This window comes from Centropristis striata, chromosome 7 (genome assembly GCF_030273125.1).
Source record: "Centropristis striata isolate RG_2023a ecotype Rhode Island chromosome 7, C.striata_1.0, whole genome shotgun sequence".
Classification (NCBI taxonomy): Eukaryota; Metazoa; Chordata; class Actinopteri; order Perciformes; family Serranidae; genus Centropristis; species Centropristis striata.
In genome coordinates this window covers 19,434,054-19,456,110 of record NC_081523.1, presented here as the reverse complement: position 1 = coordinate 19,456,110, position 22,057 = coordinate 19,434,054, and the positions used below count along the sequence as shown (strand labels likewise).

The following is a 22,057-nucleotide window of genomic DNA, read 5'->3' as shown; positions in this document are numbered from 1 at the left end:
CAGTTTTCACCTCGCAAAAACTGATTGAAGGCATAGTATAGTTACTCAAAGGTTATTTCAGCCTAAATATGACTTGATCTCATTCATGAACTTCATAATGTAAAGATCTGACCGCTCAACGGGCTGCCGTGCGCGCTCCCGCGGCCAGAAATCAGATTCTGGCAGGCAATCACTTTTTGTCACGACAGCGGAACTCAAGTAGGAACTACTAACCTTAATTATGTTTCCGGGCCGGCCGGAAGGTGAAGGAAGACGCACAGACTTCCGTAAACTAAAGGATCCAGTTTTCTGTGGCTGCAGCGGCACATTTTTCTGCGTTTTATGAGCTTCAAACAGGTTTTCCGTGTGGATTTTTGTATTCTCAGTGATGGGTCGCAGCAGGTCACCTGACAGAGAGAAAAAACACGACAAGAAGAAGAAACGCAGACGGTCCTCTTCTTCTTCTTCGTCCTCTTCTTCCTCGTCCAGCAGCAGGAGTCGAAGCAGATCGTCAAAGAAAACACCACACAAAAGTCAAGGTTGGGACTCATTAATTTTTTTTAAAGGTACAAACGAAGCTTTAAAAGAAACAAAGGCGTATCATTAAAAAGTTTTAAATTGATTTTCTCCTGTTTCCCTCAGATGTGAAAATACATAAAAAGAAGCGTAGAAGAAGCTCCTCCTCTTCTTCATCTTCTTCTTCCACCTCTTCTTCATCCTCTTCGTCTTCACCCTCGTCTAATGATGAAAAGACAAAAAAGAGGAAAAGTAAAGCCAAGAAAAAGAAGTCCAAGAAGAAAAAGGCAAAGCTGAAGAAACAGAGGAAAAAAGAGAAAAAAAAGAAAGAGAAGCTGAAGAAGAAGGAGGAGAAGAAGAAAGCAGAGGTGGTGCTGCCCGACCCTCCAGCCGAGAAAACTCCATCTTACCTGGAGGTGTGGCAGAGTGACGAGGGGACGATGGAGCTCGGACCTGGTGGGACATTACATCAGTTCACACTGTGCTTTTTCTACATATTAAAACATTTAAATGCAGCATATAAAGTTAATGAAATTAGTTTACCAGCAGCAACATTAACCCTCCGAATCCACTGGGGTTGAAAAGTATGTTTACATCCACTGTTTATCCTAGAAGAACCCTGTAAAACGAGCATTATCGTCTGAATTTGTAAAATATCATCCGACAGTCCTTGAACATTTCATAGGTTAACGTTTCCGTGACAAAAGTAACTAAATTGAAGCTTAGAATTTTTATATATTTCTGTCAAAATCACCTTATTTTATCGGAAAACCAGATCCAGTTAAAATCATTAAAATGTATTTTAAACTAGGAAACCATGATTGGTTTTGCAGAGAGGAACAACAAATAATCTCTGAAAATCAGACAGGACAGGAAACAATGCAGGCTGTTTACACAGAGCAGAGAGGAGAGGACAGGAGAGGTTGTAAAAAAAAAATGTAAAATATGTAAAGCATTTGGAGACCCATGTTTTTTTCTCAAATATTTATCACACTTGGAAAGTGTTGTGTGTATACATTTCTTCCAATTTTTAAAAAAAACGTGTGTATGCAGGATTTTGTGGATTGTGCTACAAAACTATCAACTTAGCAAAAAAGTTAATGTACAGCCCTGTAGTGTGTGTATCAATGCTGAACATAACATCAAAACAGGCCATTATGAACCTATTATATTTTAATCTTTGTAGCATTTTTGTGAATGGGCTGCCTACCTTTCGGAGGTATTACTCAAAAACTGCTCCACAGCTGCTGACGGTCCTGGAAGCTTGACGGGCATAGCAACATTAAGCAACAGTAACTAAGGGGGCGGAGCTTTTGCGAATGTTCATTTATGTTATTCTGCACAAATGCCATTTTTGACACTTAAAGCCATGATTGTGCTGATTACATAGAGGTGCAGAACTTATATTTTGCAGTAAAATACAAGGCCACAGTGAGTAAAATAAAAAATATATAAACACCCTGTTTAGTACATTTTGACAAATGACTCTAATTATATCATAATATAACCTAATGAGCAATAAATTCTTTGTATTTCTCTGCAGTGATGACAGATGAGCAGAAGGCCCGACTCTCCACCAAGAGGCCCCTCACCAAAGAGGAGTATGAGGCCAGACAGAGTGTGATCCGCCGGGTGGTGGACCCGGAGACGGGACGCACCAGGTGAGACAGAGCTACAGTTTACTATCCACTACAGGAGCAGCTCACTTGTTCAGATGTTTGTTCAGATTCAAAGGATGGTTAAATACTTTCACCTCAGAGCTTCTTCTCTTTAAGTAATTCAATTGTTGTGATGTAATAGGTGACATGTTCTTCTTCCAGGTTGGTGAGAGGAGAAGGAGAGATCATTGAGGAGATAGTCAGCCGAGAAAAACACAAAGATATTAACAAGGTACAACAGAAAGCTTCAATTCTAACCTTGTGAAATTCAGTGTCACGGTCCCTTATGTCTAACATTGAACTTCTATTCATATTATAGCAGGCCACCAAGGGAGACGGGAACGCCTTCCAGAAGAAACTGGGAATCAAGAGGTAGAAGAGACTGTGACCTACTTCAGGAGCATCAATAAGCTGAACTTTAAAAATTATAAACAGTTGCCTGTGATTTCACTGTACAGGAGTGAAGGTGCAAAGTTATGGGGACATGTTCTCCTGATGTAAACCAATCTAAACCAGTTAAATCCAGGTAAAAGGACACCGTCTCCTAGTTATTTGCCCAATTAAACCTTTGCTGGAGTTTGTGTGCTACTTACTGAGATCTGCAAAAGAAACTCTTCACAAGGAAGACACCCAAAATAATTGGCGTTCCTTTAGTTTCCTAGTTTGGGAATCAGTTTTAAAGCATTTGTTTGTATATTAAGGTTAAATCCTGAATAGACTACAAGGCCTTCTTTGCTTTTTAATTTTTTGATCATTTTGGTTGTGTAAATGCAAATGGCAGACATTTTTGCATGGGTGTGAGACTTTTTCAGAATTTTTGTAAGTTGACTTGGTCAAAGTGGAAAATAAGTATATTTCTTTTGTAATTTTTTACGTGGACATTTTTTGTCCTCTAAGGTAACAGAAAGGGGGGGGAAATTATACATAATGGTATATCTGAAATCAGCTGATTCATGTTGTCCTTAAAATCAAAGACATTAAGAAGTCGGTTTATGTGTTCAACCTTCTTTTCCCCCACATACTCAACACTCACTTCTACTCACCTTTAGATCTTCATTTGTTTGAAGTAGTTCCCGAGAAATAAACCGTTTAATTGCAGTGAATTCTCCTATGTGAATAAACCCCGCTCTCTGAAAAGACCGGCCTCTTCCTTGAGCTGACCCATTCCTTATGACAGTGTGAAAAAAGGCCAAAGTGACTGAGTTGTTCTTTATATGTTCTTTATACACTGTACATAAAAACACAAGGGAATGGATAAAATGAAGTTATCCAAAACCTACAAGATACACACCCTGTACAATGAAAATATTTACCAAGGTATGTTGCATATATATATGTACAGCCTATGAATGCTAACTGTCGATCTAACAGCGGTGGCATTGCATTAACCCGGGGAGCTAGAGACATTGACAGATTGCCTAATGGTGGTGAAATATGTCAAATAGATTTCTCCTTTGTACATTTCCTTGAAAGTGAAAACAAGCCAAAGCCTTTTAAGAAAATATGGCCTTTTCCTATCTCCACAAAGTCTATCAACAGCAGCAGTCTATCCTTGTCAATTTGGGAGTGAGCAGCGTTATTCCAGGCCTCGCAACACAATGGTCAATGTAAGGCAGAAAAGGGAAATGTAAGGCCTCTGGTAATGCGTGTGTCAGAAGCAGAATCGAGGCAATTTTCTGCCCAGAGGTATCCAAACTTCACAGATAACCGCACCGCTTCCTCTTTACATTCTCTGGATTTGAGTACCCAGGTGATTCAGATCTCTGCGGAAGGACATATGGTTGAGTAGTAACCATCTTTAGATGAGTGTACGTTTTACAGTATTCCCTTTTTTTCTCTAATTGCTATCAATGTACAAAGAGCCTTCGAAAGATTTTTATGTATGGCTTCAGGCCGAATCTCTGAAATGGTCAAAACGCAGAGGGACTTTGGTACGGTTTATAACTACACCTTTCTTCACCAAGACTGCTAGAAACAGCTCTGAATGCGTTACACGTCACTACACTGGGCGATTAAAATTTTTGCTCATAGATTATGAAAACAACTTGAAATAAAATGATTATTGTGCCACATTCTGTTTTGCAATGATGCTCTTGCTTTGTCTTGAATTATAAATCCATTGCACCCTTTTCCTTGTGGTGGCTTTAATGGAGTCAAACAGAAAAGGGTTGAGAGCAAAACTGTCAACTCTGCAATTAAGAAATGTGTAAAGTAAAATAAATCTTGTGTCGAGCTCCCTGGGGGTCTGGAACCGGTGATCCAAGCCTCAAAAACAAAGCGAAGATTTCACACCATTATCAGGTAAGTGGCACTTTGTTTTTTAACGAAATCTACCAATGCTGCATGAGTACCCTGTGCGTTTCATGAATGTTCCTATTCCCTCTGCAGTTTGACGTCTGTAGAATATGTGCCTGTTGAACTGATTGTCAATGCACTGTGCCATTCCTCAACACAGTCCGTTTGTGGTGCGGTTGAGTAATATTGCACGTTTCCCTTACATTTGAGCCAATATTGGTCCATTGCAGTCATCTCTCTACGTGACTATTAGAGGGGCAAATAAACATAATTTGAATGAATAAATCACAAATTTGTACCCATTTCAGAAACAAATGGCGAACAGCATGAAGTAAGTCTTAGCTCTGTGTTCCTACTTCTGACAGCATTTTGTACAGAATTTACAATTTGCAGATTTTTCTTCCTCTAAAAGGCGCAGCAGAACAGAAAAAAGAGACCTTAACCTAAGGAGGATTATCTATGAGCACATTCAACGCTTCATTTACAGCGTAGGGATAACCCGAGAGAAGCCTTATCCCAAATTTCCAAAATAGATAATAAACATACAATATATGACACAAGATAGCAGTTCTGTTGATACAAGTCTGGTGATCTGCAAGATAACATAATAAAAATACAATACTGTGCCAGGCAAAGACCTCTTTTAGTTTTGGCTGCTGCAACTGAAGTTTGAAGAAATAAAAACACAATATAGCTATAAAGTAATCTTAAAACACATTTTGTTCACAAAATCCATACATTTTTAAAATATCTATAATCTTAAATAACAATAATTATCATCATCAATCATTAAAGTGTATCCTGAATGAGGCGGTGTTTACCCCCAGAGTAAAGAAGACACTTGAAACTGGTCTTCAGTGGACCAGATACCAGATCTGCACTGTAATATAACAATTATGTACAAGCCTTGTGAAGCCATTCAATCACATACTTACACAATCCATTCCATTTTTACACAAGAGACCTTTCTCACTTCCTGTCTGTTCATTTACAGCATATCATTCTATACTGTTTACTTTGGCACATTAACCATACAGTAGTAAGAGTTTATATCCCATAACTGAGTCACACATTACTGACTCAGAAGGTTCAGCAGCTCAGTGCGGTGAGATGTGGTGAAATGCTAGAAAATCCCAGGAACAGTTTCAGCTGCAACCGTAGTTATTAAAGGGTAATTTCGCTGTTTGCTTCATGTGATATTTGGATGGTTCTTTGGTCTGAAGGACAGCTAGAAAACAAGTAAAACTGGACTGTATGGTTTGGAGAAACATTATTTAGTCATTATGGTTTGTAAATGTTAGAAGCGTGCAGGCAACAGGTGGTAGATTGTGATCGAATCATTTCATTTTGTCTCACAGAGCAATAACTGTTTTTTAAATCTATGTATGTGTACTTCATAGCTGGACAGTACTCTCCGTGGTCACAGGACTTTTATACATTTGTAATGACAGTGGGAAAAGGGCTTTTATGCAGTGTTTTCTGCATTAGTTTAAAGAAGACTTACAGTCATGGAAAAAATAATTAGACCATTGTTTTCTTTAATTTATTGTTCATTTTAATGCCTGGCACAACTAAAGGTATAGTTGTTTGGACAAATATAATGATAACAACAAAAATAGCTCATAAGAGTTTCATTTAAGAGCTGATATCTAGCCATTTTCCATGGTTTTCTTGATAATAACCTAAATCATTATCAAGATAACCATGTTATCATTATATCTGTTGAAATAAATGTACCTTTAGTTGTACCAGGCATTAAATGAACAATAAATTGAGGAAAACAAGGGTGGTCCAATCATTTTTTCCATGACTGTATGTGCACAAATGTTGAGGAGTTTGAGGGTCTTCCCCAAAGAAAAAACTACAATTTTGATTACAACAAAGCAATATTTCATCATTTTGGACCATAATTATTACCATATTATTGTACAAAAATTTGGTGGAGCTAGAGCAGATATTAAACAAACAACACCTAAAAAAGCCCAAAAGCCGAGGACTAACTACAATTATCTCCGGTGGTCCTGCGGGTCTCTTGGGGTTAAACTGATATGTGTGGCTTGTGCTGCACTTTGCCCCTTGTATTGTATCTTCTGTTTGGTGTCTGATTACAATCACTTGTTTTTATCTTGTGCTGCTGCTGCTGCTTATTTCAGACAGAATTCCCTTAAAAACAGCTTTTTTAAATGTCAATGGGACCTGGTTATCCTTATCCTGGTAAGATAAAAAATAAATAGAAATAATGCTAATGCTAAAAAAAGTGAAAAAAAAAACTTTTGTTTAATGATTGTGTGTTTGTTTGTTCACACTGAGAAACACATTCAATCCAGTTTTACCTGGTTCTCAGCTCTTTTCCAAGAACATATCTGATTATCACATAGAAAGGACGTAGCTTTAAAACCTCTATTAACAAAGCTGATCTCTTTAGTAATTGCTGTGCTTGCAGTGGCAGTAGTCTGTTACAGAGCAGATTCAGGCTGTCTGTAACAGCTTTGTGTTGTAAGTATACAGCATTGGGGTGCTTGTTTATGTAACCATCTCCAATCTATAAGCCTGCTGTATGAGGAAAACTGACCGTGTATTCAAGACTGATAAATATTTATTAAACAGTAGAAACAGTCTGGATCCCTACAATATATGCTATGTCTCTTTGTATGCATGTTCCTGTTTCAGGAAGATGCTCGTTGAAATGTCTGCTGTTTGTGTGTGTTGTATAATAAATATATTCAAGCCTCTGTTCATAAATATCTGTGTAGAGTGTGACTGGCATTAGTTTATAAAGAGTGGTTTGTAGCACCTGTTGTTTTCATCGTGGTATTTACCCATCTGGTGCAACTGTTTTTCACTCTTTGCATTTATCTTTGTCTTGGGTATCTTCCTCAGCATTGCATTTTAAAGTCACTCTGCCGAAACTGCTCTCACAACGTCTCTCGCATCTCATTTGGGGCTGAGAACGCCTGGCTCCAGCTTGGTGCTGCTGCTGCGGCCCCAGCAGCTGGCTGTGATGCTCATGCTGCGCTGTGCAGCTCCCTGGCCGTAGCTGTGAGCGCACTCCAGCCGCTCTCGCTCCAGCCTTTCGCCGTCCGATTGGCTCTGTGTGCGCTCGGGCCTGTTGTGGATGCTGCCTGTCGGGGAGCTGGGGGCCGGTTGGGAGGAGATGGTGCGCAGCAGGTGGTTCCTCTTCCTCAGGAAGTCGCTGTTTGCACCCAAGCCGAAGCTGCCTTTACGTAGGACCATGCGTGCGCTGCTGGACTTGGCTGGTCGAGAACGGTGGCTGTACTCCAGCTGGGACAAATGAGCCGCATATCCCTCTGTGATGAACTGTTGAGGGGATCAGAGAAGAGACGTACTGTCAACTCCAAAGAATCTGGCCATTTTATATTCTGCACTATCATTGTAGCTGGGAAATGTTAACTGTAATGGCACTGTTGCAGCAGTTTCTAAATATAGTAAAGTTGTAACATCACAGCATTACAGAAGTTTAAAGTTTAAAGGCAATTGTAGAATAAAAGCTGCATGAATTTCTGAGTTGATTGAGCGTTTGTTTGTTTTTAACACTGTGGGACCTTTAAATATTTTTCTTCAGAATTTAGATATTTCCATGCAATAAGCAAATGTGATATTAATTGTTAAAAGCAAAAATAGTTTCCCCAGTTATGCTAATGAAATGCTACCTGGCACTGGTTCTGCATCTTCTTGGAGGGTCTTCCCACGATGTATATTTGGGAGGGAGGGAGGCCAATGGAGGTGTAGACTGAAATGTCTTTGGTTGATCCATAGCCAGCGAAAATCTTCATGTGAACCTGTAAACGGTCAAATGAGAGGGCTGTTTGGCAATTTGTATTTTCTTTGATAATATTTCTCATAGTAATACCATGCCAGGATTACAGTTTTGGTATTCCCCTCTACAGTATATTCATTGTCCCACAAATATCAAGACTACACATGCATAGACATGGAACCCCTCCCAGTCTGACCTCTGTCAGCGACTTGAGGAAGTTGGCCTTGTGTCTGAGCGGGTCGTGGACCAGGCCGTCACAGAAGGAGACGATGCCATGAGGGAAGTTGTGCTGAGATAACCAAGCCACTACACGCTGCTTTTGCATGTCTGGTCGTCCTGTCACATAGATGATCAAATAGCCTAAATCTTGCCAGTGCCTGCAACCAGGAGGAACAGAATGAAGAAGAAATCCACATGCTCACAGCTGAAAAAAAACAGAAGAAGAAGAGCAGCTAGGCACCTGACGACATCCACAGCTCCTGCCCGCACTTTGGGATCACTGCCCATGATCGACACACTGGCTGCAAACGACCCGTCGATGCTGAATACCACGAACTCTGTGCCACGTGGAATAACCGTCAGGTAGCTGTCTGCAACTGTGTGGTCGCCCCTGAGAAAGGAAAAACAAAAACAGAGGGAAAGACAATTGGGAATTTTGGAGTGAAAATTTTTTTTTTCTTGACTGTCCTCTCAAGGACACTGAAACACAAAAACTAACTTTTATAGCTAAAATACTATAACGGCACTCACAAAAACAGCCTATAAATCAGATTTCTATCTCTTAATCTGCAGTGATCACCGTGGCACATGACTGTAGTTGTCACTCACAGCAATGAGCATACAGCAGCTTTTATAGTCTTGCTATTTAATACTCCTGCAGACTTCATGTGATAATGGCTGTTGGAATTTTTTGGTATTGGTAGGGCATGTGCAGTACAAGACTGCATGCCAGTGGAGGAGCAGTTGAGTCAGGCAGGAATGTTGTGGCCGTTTGGTCTTTTATTATTTTAGTGCACTACGTCTGTTGTTCATGGAAAGCACCTCCTAGTATATAAGACAGGACAAACTGTATGTTCGATAGAGAACAACCATGCTGTGGTCTTGTCTCCGTGCTGCATTAAGTAAAGGCTTTTGATTCATCACACCGGGTCTGTATTTCCCAGAGAACTAGTCATTCTCAACATTTTGAAAAAAAATTCTCTCACATGGTGGATATTTTAGGGCTCAGTCTGCAAACCTGCAAGGTGAACATTAGGAGTCAGCCAACATATCTGATGCAAAAAATGGCTGACTGAAAAGGTCAAACTAATCTTACCTGACAACCATTTTGACTGGGTAGACTCCGATGCCCAGACGTTTGTCCTCTGGGAGGACAAAAGACACGCGGCCGCTGCTGTTGGTCACTTCTGTGTTGAAGTACACCCACTCTCCTGATGGAGGCTGCCTCATGATGTGAAGATCCACCTGTACAGCATTACAAGACCATGAGCACCAACCACACAGGCATTACTGATGTTACTGTTGTGGTGGTTACAGAGGGATCACCTTTTCTCCGGCCAAGGTGACCATGTCCAGAGGGCCGTACATAAAGCGACCTGTCACAGTCTGCTGGGAGTCTTCTGTGAACACAGCGTCATTTACGCGATGGTTGGCAGTCACGTTCTGTTAAAAGAGTGAAAGAAAGATACATTTATATAAAAATGTTATATTTTAGTCAAGCATTTTTTCCTTTATATTTAGCCTGAAGAGTAAAGCCAGAGCAGAAGTGCCTTAAAACTGCATTCTTTCTAATGACCAGCAGCGGGAGACTCCACTTCACATCATGGTGGCTACGTCCACATGGTGGCTACGTCCACACATCTTATGGATTTTAGGGGTAAAAAAAAGGTCAGAGACAAAGGAAGAAGTCAGGATTTTGTGAAGCATTTTGTGTCCCCTAAGACGTTTGTCGGTCTGATGCCTACCCTGATCTTCACATGAGTCCTCTTGCGGAGCCACTTCTCTCGAGGTTTGGACGGGGTGAATTCAGTCACTTCTTTCCCATCGAGCTCCAGGATGCTTGAGTTTTCATGCCTCATGACCTACCGGAGACATTTCATTGACTGAACTCTGTATCTCTGACAGAATAAAAGCCTGCTGGCTACTTATTAACATGCCATAAAGAGTGTCAGGTATTCTAATGTTTACTCACCTGTCTCAGGAGGAAAGACACAACATCAGTGGACTCCCAGTATGATGCGTGGAAGAGGTGCGGTAAAGCCACTGTGGGGAAAGCGGTCAGAGCATCGGGGCAGTACAGGGCAAAGTCCAGCCGCTTTGTGCCCCACCAACGTGCTGCAACTGTGATGGGAATGGGATGAATAGGATGCAGACATGTAAGCTGAAACTGTAAGAGCCAGAGTGAGGTGCCATGCCACACAAAGGTGCAACACCCCTGAAGCTAAAGCAGAAAGATAATTTCAACCTTAAAGCACAATCATCACCGATCCCAGCAGTTCTTCAGCTAAAAGAAGGAAATCTTTTGTTTATAATTGTTATTAACAGGGAAATCAAGAGCAGAGGGAAGAAAAAGGTAGTTAGAACTGACACATGATTATATGAGCAACTGAAGATAGTTATTCATGTTAGTAGGGGTATGAAAAAAAGTTCTTGATTTATACAAACATTATTCCTCACCAACGGATGTGATTGGCTTAAATCCTCATGAATTACATTTTTAAAGGAATTCAGGTAAAGGAGAAGAAAAAGAGGCTTTCTGGGGAAGCAGCGTTTTGATTTTGGATTTTGACACAGTACAGAACAGCGCAGAGAAAAGACCTGCAGCCTCACGTTGATTTCAGAAGACCCCTCCCTTAGAAAAATACCTTGGTCCACTTCAGCCTGGGAGTCCAGTGAGACCAGATCAGATATAGCATTGTCCAGCCCGGGTGACAGGCAGTTCTCGTACTGGCCAGTGGGACTTAGAACGTCACTAGCGTCCACCTCACTGTCCAGCTCTGCCACTACATCTGCATCAGGAGATCCGTCAGCCTTGCCAGCCTCAGTTTTCTTACGGGAGTTAGGAGGAGTTTTCAGGAAGAATTTGTTTTGTGATGTAAGGGCGAGCTGGGACAGAAGGCTGAACTTTTTGGATTGGTTAATTTGGCATGATTTCGCTATGGGGAGAAAACAAAGAGAAAGAAATCACATGAACAATGGATGCATGTTGGTGTGAGACAGTTTAAACAGTGTAAAGAGTGATGTTGGGATGCTTCGGGTGTCAGTAAGCTGCCTTCAACAGAAAGCTGAAAAATAATTGTTAGTATAGTTACAGTTAAGGCAAAAGGGCAGGATGATGCTGGTGAACGTCTTCTGGTGCTTCGATATCTCATGAAGAAAAATCTGTTATAGTTAGTTTGTGTGCATCTCCAAGGTTGTTCTGAAAATGCTAAAACAGCAGCGTGCAGAACAACAATGTAAGGTACAAATAAATGGTTCTGGTCACAAAAGTGGAATAGTGAGGGACGACTTTGGAGGACAATCTCACATAAAACAAGACAGAAAACCGGTCATCTCTGCAAACACTGCACTGGGGAGTGGACAATGCAGGAATGGCTGAGGGAGGCAGGTGTCCACATGCATTGCAACATTAGATAAATGCAGCACTCGTTCATTGCATTTACATTTAGACAGTGGATAAGAGTAAGACAGACAGTGAAAAGTGGCGCCTACACTTGCTCTTTATCAGGACTCTGCTGACTCATATTGGGACTTTGAATTTCAACAAGATTTAGAAAACTCTCTGCAAGACAGTCTTGCTTACGATGCAGGTGTTAAGTCTGGCTGAGTAGAAGCAGAAAAAGGATCTATCCGGCTGACTAGACGGCTCCAGCTGGAGTGTAAGGTGTGTGTAGAGTCAGAGTGACGGGGTTGAGAGAGAGAGGGAAGATAAGGCAGGAGAAAAGAAAAGGCAGAAATATAGAGAAGATTTAGACTGAAAAAAGGAGTAAGAGGGAGAATAACTAACCCAGTGTTTGTGTGAGTGGAAGGCAGAGAAGAGAGAGGCTGGTTGGTATGGAGAACACTTACTGTTGGCTATGTTGGTGGCAGTGTAACTGTCTGCCATTCCTGAGACCTGGCTGGCAATGCTGACCTCACTGGCCCTCCGCTGGCCCCGGGAGAGGGGGCCCGTTACGGGGGATGAGGGGTACGAACTGTCCATGAAGACACCACCATGAGACTGAACAACATCCGCTATTGAGCCGAAACAAGGAGATCCCATTAGACAGAGACACAAGTAAGGGGAACTCACAGTGATGGGAGAGGAGGGGGATGCGGGTTAGGGTGGCAGCAAAGAAATGGGACGGCAGGCACCATGGTTTCAGAGGACATGTGAAACCAAAATGCGGCCGCATGGTGGCCAGGGTCAGATTTCTGTAACCGACCAGTGGAAACACGGGTGCATGAGCACATAAAACACTTAAAATCACAAATGTCCACACGTCTTACAGTCACACCCATGTGTTAGTATCTCTTATGAAGATGGTTTTTATCTAATAGCAAAGTAATATCATGTTAGAGTCTTTTGTTTTCGTAGACATCGTGGAATAGTGCTGGAGATTTTATAAAAATCAGATGACCTCTGACCATCACAACAACAAGAAACAAGTATACAAGTATAGTATAAACAAGTATATTCAGTATGTATAGAGCTTCACGTACAGTTTACTGTGCAAACACAACATCACAAGCAGCACAATCTTCACATCAAAACATCTCTAAAAAGTCGGTTGATAGTTGGTGACACCAACAGTCAGATTTTATGGAAGCGATGCAGACACACTGAAACCCGGATAAAAACCACAGCACAAACACAGATGCTTGCGTCCTCCAAACACTGAACAGGACATTGATATGTAATGGAAAGGAAAAAAATGTAACACCACAAGAGATGCTAATCAGGTTTTTCATAGTATTTCCATGGCAAGTTGTAACAATTTTGTATTATTGCTATTTCATACTAGAAATATTCAGGGGATGTTAAGGATTTTTGAAGTGAGGTTGTATGAGGTACGTATATAGTCATTGTATTATCTACAGTAGATAGCAGTCAGCAAACCTCCAGTTTTGAGGAGCAGGTAGGAGTACGAAAGCTAAGCAATTTACTGCTTTGGAAAGTGGCTGCAGCAAAAAAACTAAAATTTTAGCCTGCTAAAAAAAAGGAAAAAAAAAATCAGTTTCATTGTACAGTATATCTTGGGGATGGGGAACTGGAGCTTTTATATCCATCTATGCTCTTCCAATTTACCAGACTCCTTTGAAAAAAACAGTAATTTTACCATATTGAACATAGTAGTTGCTGGTCCACTGCTTCCTCGATCAGTTAGTTTGTTTGAATAATTGTGTGACTTGGGAGTAGTAAAGGGTTCATTAGAATTCATCAAAGTCACACAATAACACCAACAATGTAACCCATCGAGTCTGCAGTAGGCCATAAACTCCTGTGGTCTGCAAGGTTAAATTACGGTTTTGTCAATGGAGTCAAAGTAAAAATATTCTCAAAACAGTGAACACTTGTTTTAGGTAGCTAAACTACATTTAGCTGCTGCCCCCGTCCACAGCAGTATATTTTTTTTAGCTTTTGTGGATAATGATGGTTAGTACCTTATACAAATACACTTGCCTTTAAGAGGCTAAGAATTCAACCATGAAACTGAACATCTTGCACAACATTCTTCGGATTAAAAACAAATCTGATTTATCAGACACATGACTGCAGCTCTTGACTCTTGAAACAACAGCAATGGGAATACTCAGAAAGGACAGGACAGGTATAAATCCAAGCATCTTGGATGTGACATCAAGAAGGTTGGAGCAAACAGACAAAAGAGACACAGAGAACAGGGGTGAGGACAGATGCAGGTGAATGGGAGAGGCTACACACACTCCATAGTGGTGGGTGTGGCTTTGAGGGAGCCCTCCTGCCAGTTTAGCACCGGCACAGGGATGCAGGTCTCACTGATGGTCTCCTGACAGCGAAGGGACAGGGGGGGCCCGCTGTCAAGTAGCAGCTGAGCGTTGCTCTGGACTGTCTCCACTACAGAGGGAGGTGCAGGGGCAGAGGGGGCAGAGATCGGGAGGGGGTGGGGTTTAGAGGTAGAGAGCCACATACACAGATATGGGGACAGGAGGCCGAGAGAGGAAGAGGGAAAGAAGACAAGGAAGACACAAAAACATATGAAGCAAGAACAACTGAACATGAGACAAGAAAAGCAGAGTCAAGCCCTGTAGCACCCTATAATGTAATACTTAACTTGATTGAAATGTAATAAAACCCAGTAATGTAATAACTTCACCAGTAATGTAATAAAATATACTGACTGATTTTCAGGAGGTTTTTTTTTTTTTTTTTCAAAAACAACAGAAAGACTACTGGGTTAAATTGCAGACCTTGAGTACCATACAGCCATATGCACATGTGCAGATACGCAGGGACATTCTTAGATTCTCAAAACACAAAATGTAGAACTCTGGACTGAAAGTGAACATATATTACATTATCCGTCAAGTATTACATAATCAGTTTAGGAAAACAAAAAACTCCTGAAAATGTAATAAAAATCTTATAACAATATCAGTCAGGATATTTTATTACATTATTGGGGAAGTTATTACATTACTGGGTTTTATTACATTTTCAATCAAGTTAAGTGCAAATTTTATTACATTTTCAGGTGTTATTACAATATCAGGGAGTTATTACATTACAGGGTGCTACAAGCCCTTAGTCGAGCCCGTTTCTTTTGAACTGCAACTGCTAATCAGCCATACATCGACATGTAACACTAAGATTGTACATGTCCTGAAATCTGCTTGTCATAAAACCTTCTTTCAAGAAATATCGTTCGGTAAATGAACCCTCACGTGGGACTTACATAATACCTGGTTCAAAAGGTGGAAGATATGGATCTTAACCAAGACATAAAATGCTCATTAGTGACCTTTCTAATTTCTGTGCACTTTTTCATGGGGAATTCTAGATTTGTATAAAAGGGTAGGGCGAGCCTCTAAAAACCAGCAGGACTTTGACCACATTTAGATGAATAAACCGCTTTGCAAAAGATGTTGACAAAACAGTAGAAAATGTTTCATTTTTCCTTGAGGCACTTTTAACTGTGTGTGTGAAGAAACTCTAGTCTATAGCAAGCATCCCCGGCAAACAGGACAGTGCGTTAAATGAGTGTCCGCAGATGTGATCTTAAGTTAAAAGAGAGAAATTAAACAGCCATTTTATTACAGGGAATTTGGCATTTGTGTCTGTGCATGAATCAAAGCCAGGCCTACACAGATTAACTGTAAATTCATGACTGGATTGATATAACTGAGGTTTGTATACATCATTGGGGCAGAGGGCTCACCCAGTAGGGCGGAGTTTCCATCCCCCAGGGGAAAGCGTTGGTAACGGGGCACATTGAAGGGAGGCAGGAGGTGAAACTTCCTCTCCAGCAGTGGCTCCAGGCGGGAGGCTGAGGGATCGGCTGGGTGGAACAGATTGTAAACCTGCTGACAGGCGGGTCGTAGCTGGGCCACTAGGGGGAGAAATAACACCAGAATAACACAAGACATGAGAGACGAGAGAGATTGAGACTTTGGAAAGGGTGTGAGTTTGTTTTTCTCCAAGTTTAACATCAGCTCCTATAATAAGTTTATAATTAACTGTGTATCCAAAATACAGACATTCTGACCCATAGGAACAAACGTAACCCCATTGAAACTTATTAAAACTCAATTTCAAGTTTGCCCTATGGGGAAAATACATGCAGTTCTAATATATAGAATTAATATATAGTATTTTAGAGCAGTTTTAAGAAGGGGACATGTTGTGTTCTCAAGTAACAAGTGGCGATATTTTTAGACTGTTGTTAATCATTGACATGTTGCAGACTTTTAGGGTAGGTTGGGTGGTTGTGACAACAGAGGCATTAAGTTAACAAACTGGCATTTAAAGGGTTAAAATGCTGAAAACTCATGGAATGGTGGTTATGATCAAATTGACTTGGCGAAAGTGGAAAGAGAAGGGATATTTTCATCCTTTTTAACAGTGAAGCACACTGGTTAAACTATGATAATGACACCCAGAAGTAAACTTAACTCTTAATTATTAAAAAAAAAAATTGAAAGCATGCCTTTTAAAGGTCACTATGCTAATTACTGCATCTCCACTGGAAGTAAACCTTTTGCACTTCTGGAAATAGAGTAATATGTGTTTTTTTCTCTCTCTTGCTTAGTGTGTCAACCTAAAGAATTGATGACATCATAATCTATTTCAAAATGAGCTTACCGTCCAGCATAGGAATGACAGTCTTTCTCAGGGCGAGTACCAAGCCCAACGGAGACCCAAACAGGAAAAAGTCAGACACTTCAAAGTCAAACTTCCCCAAGGAGCCTCCATCCAGCATAGTGCTGCTGCTCGACCTGCGTGAGACTGTGTCGTTCCGCAAAACACTGGAGTGTAAGCTGGAAGGACAGCACAAAGTAATTTCCTTGTGTAAAAATAAGTCACACTCAGACAAAAATGAGACTAAGGTCATCTCACAGGTAATGGTTCTTTGTCATGCCACATACCTGGTCAGGAAGGCCTGGTGTTGTTTTATTGTGTCCAGCTCGTAGGTGGAGGAGTCACTTCTCTTGCGTGGCATTTGTCGCTTGGCATCGTCACTGGTGCGAGGGATGTCGATGTTACTGCGACTGAGGTGGCGGCTGCCCTCCAGGGTCGGAGAGGCTGAGCCGTGACCGCTGTTGACGATGATGCCAGGAGAGAGGAGGTCCTGGTCCTGCGGGAGGGGTTAAGGAACACTTGATATTAAAACTTACAGCACTTTATTACTAGTAAACATTTACATTGTAAAAATAATAGCTGTAGGGGAGATTAATAATTATTTCTGATCTAATCATATTATGTCAGTGTCTCTTATGATGAGTTAAACATATTTTTGGCACACAGTATGAAGTATGTAATTACTCTGAATATTTCTGTCTCTTACCTGTACACTGACGACACTGCCCCTGCGGCTGCTGTTCTGGCTTTCATTAACTGTCTGATTGCTGCTGCAAAGTGCATCAAATCCCAAGATTCCTCCAACACAGTCTCCAATGAGGCATACCTATAAAGGTCAGAGGTCAATAACATCAATATAAACATTTGAATGTGGCACAGCTTCTTTTTAAACCTGGTATTTCTGCAGAATTGTTTATAAAGATTAGGCTACACTAACAGAATTAGTATGATATTGTTTGTAGAATCAGATGTGTAGGATTGTTTCTCACTTGTGTGTTAGATGTTATTATTGTCAATGTTCACAAAATGTTTTAAACTCACAAAACATTCTGCTTCAGTCCATATTTGTTGCCTTTCAAAAACAACACTTTCACAAGTTGTCCTCCCGCTTGCCTCACACAAAGGGAGGAATGCACCTGTGTTACTGGAGAGGTCCAGCAGCAATTTAAGGTATTTAAGTTGACAAAACTGATATTAGTTATTTGGATGAATCACTTTGTTCAAATTGTGGATTTTGTTTTAGGGATTTTAAATTTTTATTAATCTAAATTAAGACATCAGACATTCAGAGCTTCATTTGAAAACCCCATAACAAGCATCAAATGTATAAAGTGTAATTCGGCACAGCCATAATTTTCATTTATTTAACCTATTTAACGTGCTAAAATATATTTTTACCAGTACTTTCAGAAAACAAACACAAAAAATATATATTATTAATGAATGCCAAATAGCAGAAATGTATGTATAGAATGTGTATAGAATGTATGTTTATGTCTTATTTTTTATATTCTTATCTTTTTCTGTTCTTCGTCTGTATCTTGAGCTGCTGTGACAACTAAATTTCTCCACTGCGGGACAAATAAAGTGTTATCTTATCTTGTCTTATTATGTACAAATATCTTTGAGCACAATGACATAAACACACTAATTATTATAAAATAGCATATTACACTGATAACTTGGTAACTGACCTGGCCGGAGAAGGCTGCGCCATCCAGGGACTTTATGAAGTCTGTGTACACCTGGTTGGCTCTGATGATGACGGTGGCCATGGCCTCCTGGTACTGCGGAGCAGAGGTGGCCAGGAGGGGGAGCGCTGCCAGGGGGATGTGGTCCTGGCTGCTGGAGAGACAACCCTCATCGTAGCTGTATGGGCTCAGGCTGCAGCAACAGATCCAAATAAATACAATTAAATTATGAACACAGGAGGATGGTTATATGAGCTACACCTCCATCACAGTCAATAATAAACAGAAGTAGTCAATCATAATCCAGTAATACTTTCAGCATGCAGGAAAACATGCGCATGTGTGTCCTCTTACTTGGACACCAGGGAGAAGGCCTCGGCACAGATGGCAGGGCAGGGTACCAAGCGGATGGCGATGCGTCCCAGCGCCGCAGGGTAGTGGACACGCATGACTGTGTCGAAAACTGTATTTATCGTGTTGACGTCGGCCTGCTTGCTGTTCTGGTCTCCTCCGCCTGTGTCCAGGATGTTTCCTCCGTGCAGAACCAAGATCAGCACGTGGATCTTGGACGGCTGCAGACACTGCTGGGACGAGCTCTCCTGAGGACAGAATGTTTTTTAAAAAAAGGGTGATGGATGAGGATGACGAGGGAAAGCTCTCGGGGAATGTTTAATAAATAATATATTTGCTCATCAAAACATCCTTTTCATCAGCATGACCAAAGACAACATGCTTACTGAGTGGGAACAGATAAACAGTAATGCCTTAGTAATTGTGCATCAAATTATTTGTCATATTTGTGAGTCACATGGGCCACACAGCAAAAACTTCTTTTCACAATCAGAGAGGGGCGGAGAACCATGGAGGGAAACAGAACAGAGCCAACCTGCACTCCACCTGGACAATGTTCAACTAACAGCAAACAACGACAATGCTTCCTCAGGACGAGTCACATTGAATACAACATCATAATGTGCAGTTTTGTCTTTTAAGTCTCGTACAAAACTTTTAAGAGAAGCACTATATGTACACTCAACGCCACAGCTGCAAGTACACAGGAGTTGAACAGAGGGTGGTGAGGTTGAGGAGTACACATGGATTCGGGTTTTGGCAACGGCGGGGAAAAAGACGAGAAAAAGACTTATGCCAATTAAGTCAATATTAAATAAATAAATAAATAAATACATAAATTAATAAATATGCCTATAAAATAAATACATATACCTGTGAAATACATCCTTAAATAAACAAATTAGGCAATAAATATGTAAATATGAATATATAAATGAGTCAAAATAGTTAAATACATCATTAAACAGACTATTAAAGGACTACTTTTAATTATTTCAGGGTACTTTTATTTCCTTATTTCACAAAAAAAAGGTTCCAGCTCATTTTATTTCCACTTCCTATATATTTAATTGTATGGGGCATGGTCATCTCACAGACTGAGACCAAAGCAAAAGCATAAGAATAAATTATTAATTAATTAATTAATAAAAGTAATCATTTAAAAAATATTTTTTAAATACCTTATTTATTGGACTACGTTGACTCATATATATACACACACACATTATATATTTATGACCGCATTTATTTATATAAGGGTTTATTTCATTACCATAGTTGAATGAGAGACTTTATTTTCATCTTAAAAATGTAAATCTCGAACATTGATGGTACAAATATGGGTACTGATTTAAGTATTTCTTTAGTTTAATACTTTCTTTCAGTAGGGTTTGTCCATGTTTTTAACCATTCTATATCTTTTTATGTCATGTATTTTCTGCTGCATTTCTTGTATGAAAGGTGCTGTATAAATGAGTTTAATTATTATTATTTATTTCATAAGCATATTTATTTATGTAACATTGACTTGAAAGGCATTCCATTAGTAAGTACTGGGATTGTTCAGGGGGGTCAGAGGTCTCTGTGGTGCTACTGCAGCCCACAGTGCACTAGGGCCAAAATGTTTACTTACAGACTGGTGCCTTGTTACCGTGATGGTGGGAATGGGAGAACTATCGGCTTGGCCTCTAACCGAGCCACGCATCTGAACACAAGAGGACAGAGAGGCTCAGGGACAAACAGCCCTTCTCTTATCCTCCAAACTGTAAAACCTGATGTGTTTATTATGATGAAATCAAGTTTAACAGAAGCTTTTTGGATCCTAAAGGGCACTTCCTGTGGATGGTTCTTCAGGAGCATTCCATTCTGTTGGTCAGGGTTGTGTTTAGTAGATAAACACTCACTGTCAGACACACGTACCTCGTCTAGTCTTTCCTCGCTGATCGCCCTTTCGTAATCCACCGCCATTTCCTTGAACAGCTCACCTGCAAACAAACACAATCTTAACATCAAGTACTGATGCACTAATGAGTGATGATGAATTTTCTCACTGCCTTCATCGTACCAGGGGTTTCCTCTGTCTCCGCAGCTTCAATCTTGTCCATGAAGTCGTTGGAGTTCCACTTGGCGATTTCCTTCGGGAGGACCTCCTCGCCGTCTGAGAAATCCTCTGCAGGGGCGACACATGATAAATCACCATCAACTAAAGATGTGCCGTTATACAAACAGTATAACAAATGTATCTTGTCTAACAGGGTCGTATGACTGACATTTGCTTATTCGGTTATATAATGAAACAGTTGACCGTCATAAAGGGACCTCGTCAAGCTTTCCCACAAGATGCTGTCAAATAAATCACTATGTAGATATTCATAACTACTCAATGTTTTATTTAATGTTTGAAGTAAAACCCTTGTGCTCATCTCTGGCTGAAAAGGGCACATTATTTTGCCGACAGTGGCCAGGAAGTGGTGTAGTTTTATAGTTTTATAATTTTATAATTTATCCCAGAATTTTCTCTCCTGTACGCAACCCCTTCTTGCTTACTTTGTGTGTTAACTAAATGAAAATCAAATCTATGAATGTCATGTTATCCCATTTACTTCCACTATAGTTATACTACAAATAAATAACACAACTGTTGTCTGAGTATGAGTTTCTGAAAGATAAGGTGTCTTGTTGCTTTTTAAGTAATTTTCCCAGTTGCTTCATTTATTTCATTTAGAAACTGGTATAACAATCCAGTTGTTTTATTGGATAAAAAATAATATATGAAGGTGTATTTATTTTATCAGTAGGCTTTACCTTGTTCAATAAACCAATAAATAACATTTTATTACAGCTTATTTGTCAATTGTAGTTTTAAAAAAAAGTCATATTGCTTAATACAAGCCATTTACTAATGCGGCTGATTCAATACGTGTTGTTACAATCAAGGAGTGGATGAAATGTCACGTATCTCATGTGTTCTTAATTAATTGCTAATCTAAACCCTCCCATCTAATTTTAGCCCACTCCTCCAGCTTCTTCTGAGTTAGTCATTAGTGGAGTGGGATTAAATATATTGAATGGGCAAATTGATATAGTTTGTTACAGTTTTTTTATGGTTATATATAAAATGTCATTAACAGATGTTATACATTTAAATTCCTTCTCTTTTTTAAATTATTGTTTAACTGTGCGCTGCCTACATGCAGCTTATTGACCCCTCTGTTTTTCCAGTCTGTACTGAATCAGATCCCAATGAGGGGAGGTAATTTAAGATGAAGAGGCACCTGACGCCAAAAACGTTGGTGTTTTATGATATGATTTTTTTTTTAAATACAATACTGCAATAGTAGCTTTGTAAGAGAAGTGAAGTGTGCACCATTATTTGTAGATTCAAACCCCTTATCAATAAACCATGGTAGACCAGACACACTGAACGTGACATCTATGAGGAGTTCTCCTCCTAAAGCGTTCCTTTATTCAT

General features: G+C 40.2%; 2 protein-coding genes across 2 annotated transcripts in view; one reads left to right on the top strand and one right to left on the bottom strand.

Moving 5' to 3' along the window:
- Positions 1 to 230: 230 nt before the first annotated feature.
- arl6ip4 (ADP-ribosylation factor-like 6 interacting protein 4) lies at positions 231 to 2,729 on the top strand. The gene is made up of 5 exons (XM_059336254.1): positions 231 to 518; positions 622 to 951; positions 2,039 to 2,156; positions 2,316 to 2,385; positions 2,473 to 2,729. Exons 1-5 carry the CDS (start codon positions 368 to 370, stop codon positions 2,527 to 2,529), a joined length of 726 nt encoding a protein of 241 aa, XP_059192237.1. The 5' UTR covers positions 231 to 367; the 3' UTR covers positions 2,530 to 2,729.
- A 623-nt stretch (positions 2,730 to 3,352) lies between these two features.
- LOC131974105 (membrane-associated phosphatidylinositol transfer protein 2-like) overlaps positions 3,353 to 22,057 on the bottom strand; it is a 51,542-nt gene continuing 32,837 nt past the window's right edge. The window contains exons 8-27 of the mRNA XM_059336251.1: positions 20,651 to 20,755; positions 20,506 to 20,570; positions 20,219 to 20,290; positions 18,589 to 18,833; positions 18,238 to 18,427; positions 17,250 to 17,369; positions 16,831 to 17,039; positions 16,547 to 16,722; positions 15,624 to 15,794; positions 14,150 to 14,302; positions 12,295 to 12,459; positions 11,091 to 11,381; positions 10,418 to 10,566; positions 10,191 to 10,307; positions 9,772 to 9,888; positions 9,542 to 9,690; positions 8,687 to 8,836; positions 8,423 to 8,603; positions 8,120 to 8,248; positions 3,353 to 7,766 (exon numbers count right to left, since the gene is read on the bottom strand). Coding sequence (XP_059192234.1) covers positions 7,383 to 7,766; positions 8,120 to 8,248; positions 8,423 to 8,603; positions 8,687 to 8,836; positions 9,542 to 9,690; positions 9,772 to 9,888; positions 10,191 to 10,307; positions 10,418 to 10,566; positions 11,091 to 11,381; positions 12,295 to 12,459; positions 14,150 to 14,302; positions 15,624 to 15,794; positions 16,547 to 16,722; positions 16,831 to 17,039; positions 17,250 to 17,369; positions 18,238 to 18,427; positions 18,589 to 18,833; positions 20,219 to 20,290; positions 20,506 to 20,570; positions 20,651 to 20,755 — 3,338 coding nt within the window. The 3' untranslated portion in view covers positions 3,353 to 7,382. The remainder of the gene's footprint in view (positions 7,767 to 8,119; positions 8,249 to 8,422; positions 8,604 to 8,686; positions 8,837 to 9,541; positions 9,691 to 9,771; positions 9,889 to 10,190; positions 10,308 to 10,417; positions 10,567 to 11,090; positions 11,382 to 12,294; positions 12,460 to 14,149; positions 14,303 to 15,623; positions 15,795 to 16,546; positions 16,723 to 16,830; positions 17,040 to 17,249; positions 17,370 to 18,237; positions 18,428 to 18,588; positions 18,834 to 20,218; positions 20,291 to 20,505; positions 20,571 to 20,650; positions 20,756 to 22,057) is intronic.

Bases quoted from the DNA above. Each gene is read 5' to 3' on its own strand.
- arl6ip4 (XM_059336254.1), top strand. From the start codon at position 368: ATGGGTCGCAGCAGGTCACCTGACAGAGAGAAAAAACACGACAAGAAG. The intron at 519-621 runs GTTGGGACTCAT...TGTTTCCCTCAG, and splicing joins AACACCACACAAAAGTCAAG to ATGTGAAAATACATAAAAAG. The intron at 2,386-2,472 runs GTACAACAGAAA...TTCATATTATAG, and splicing joins AACACAAAGATATTAACAAG to CAGGCCACCAAGGGAGACGG.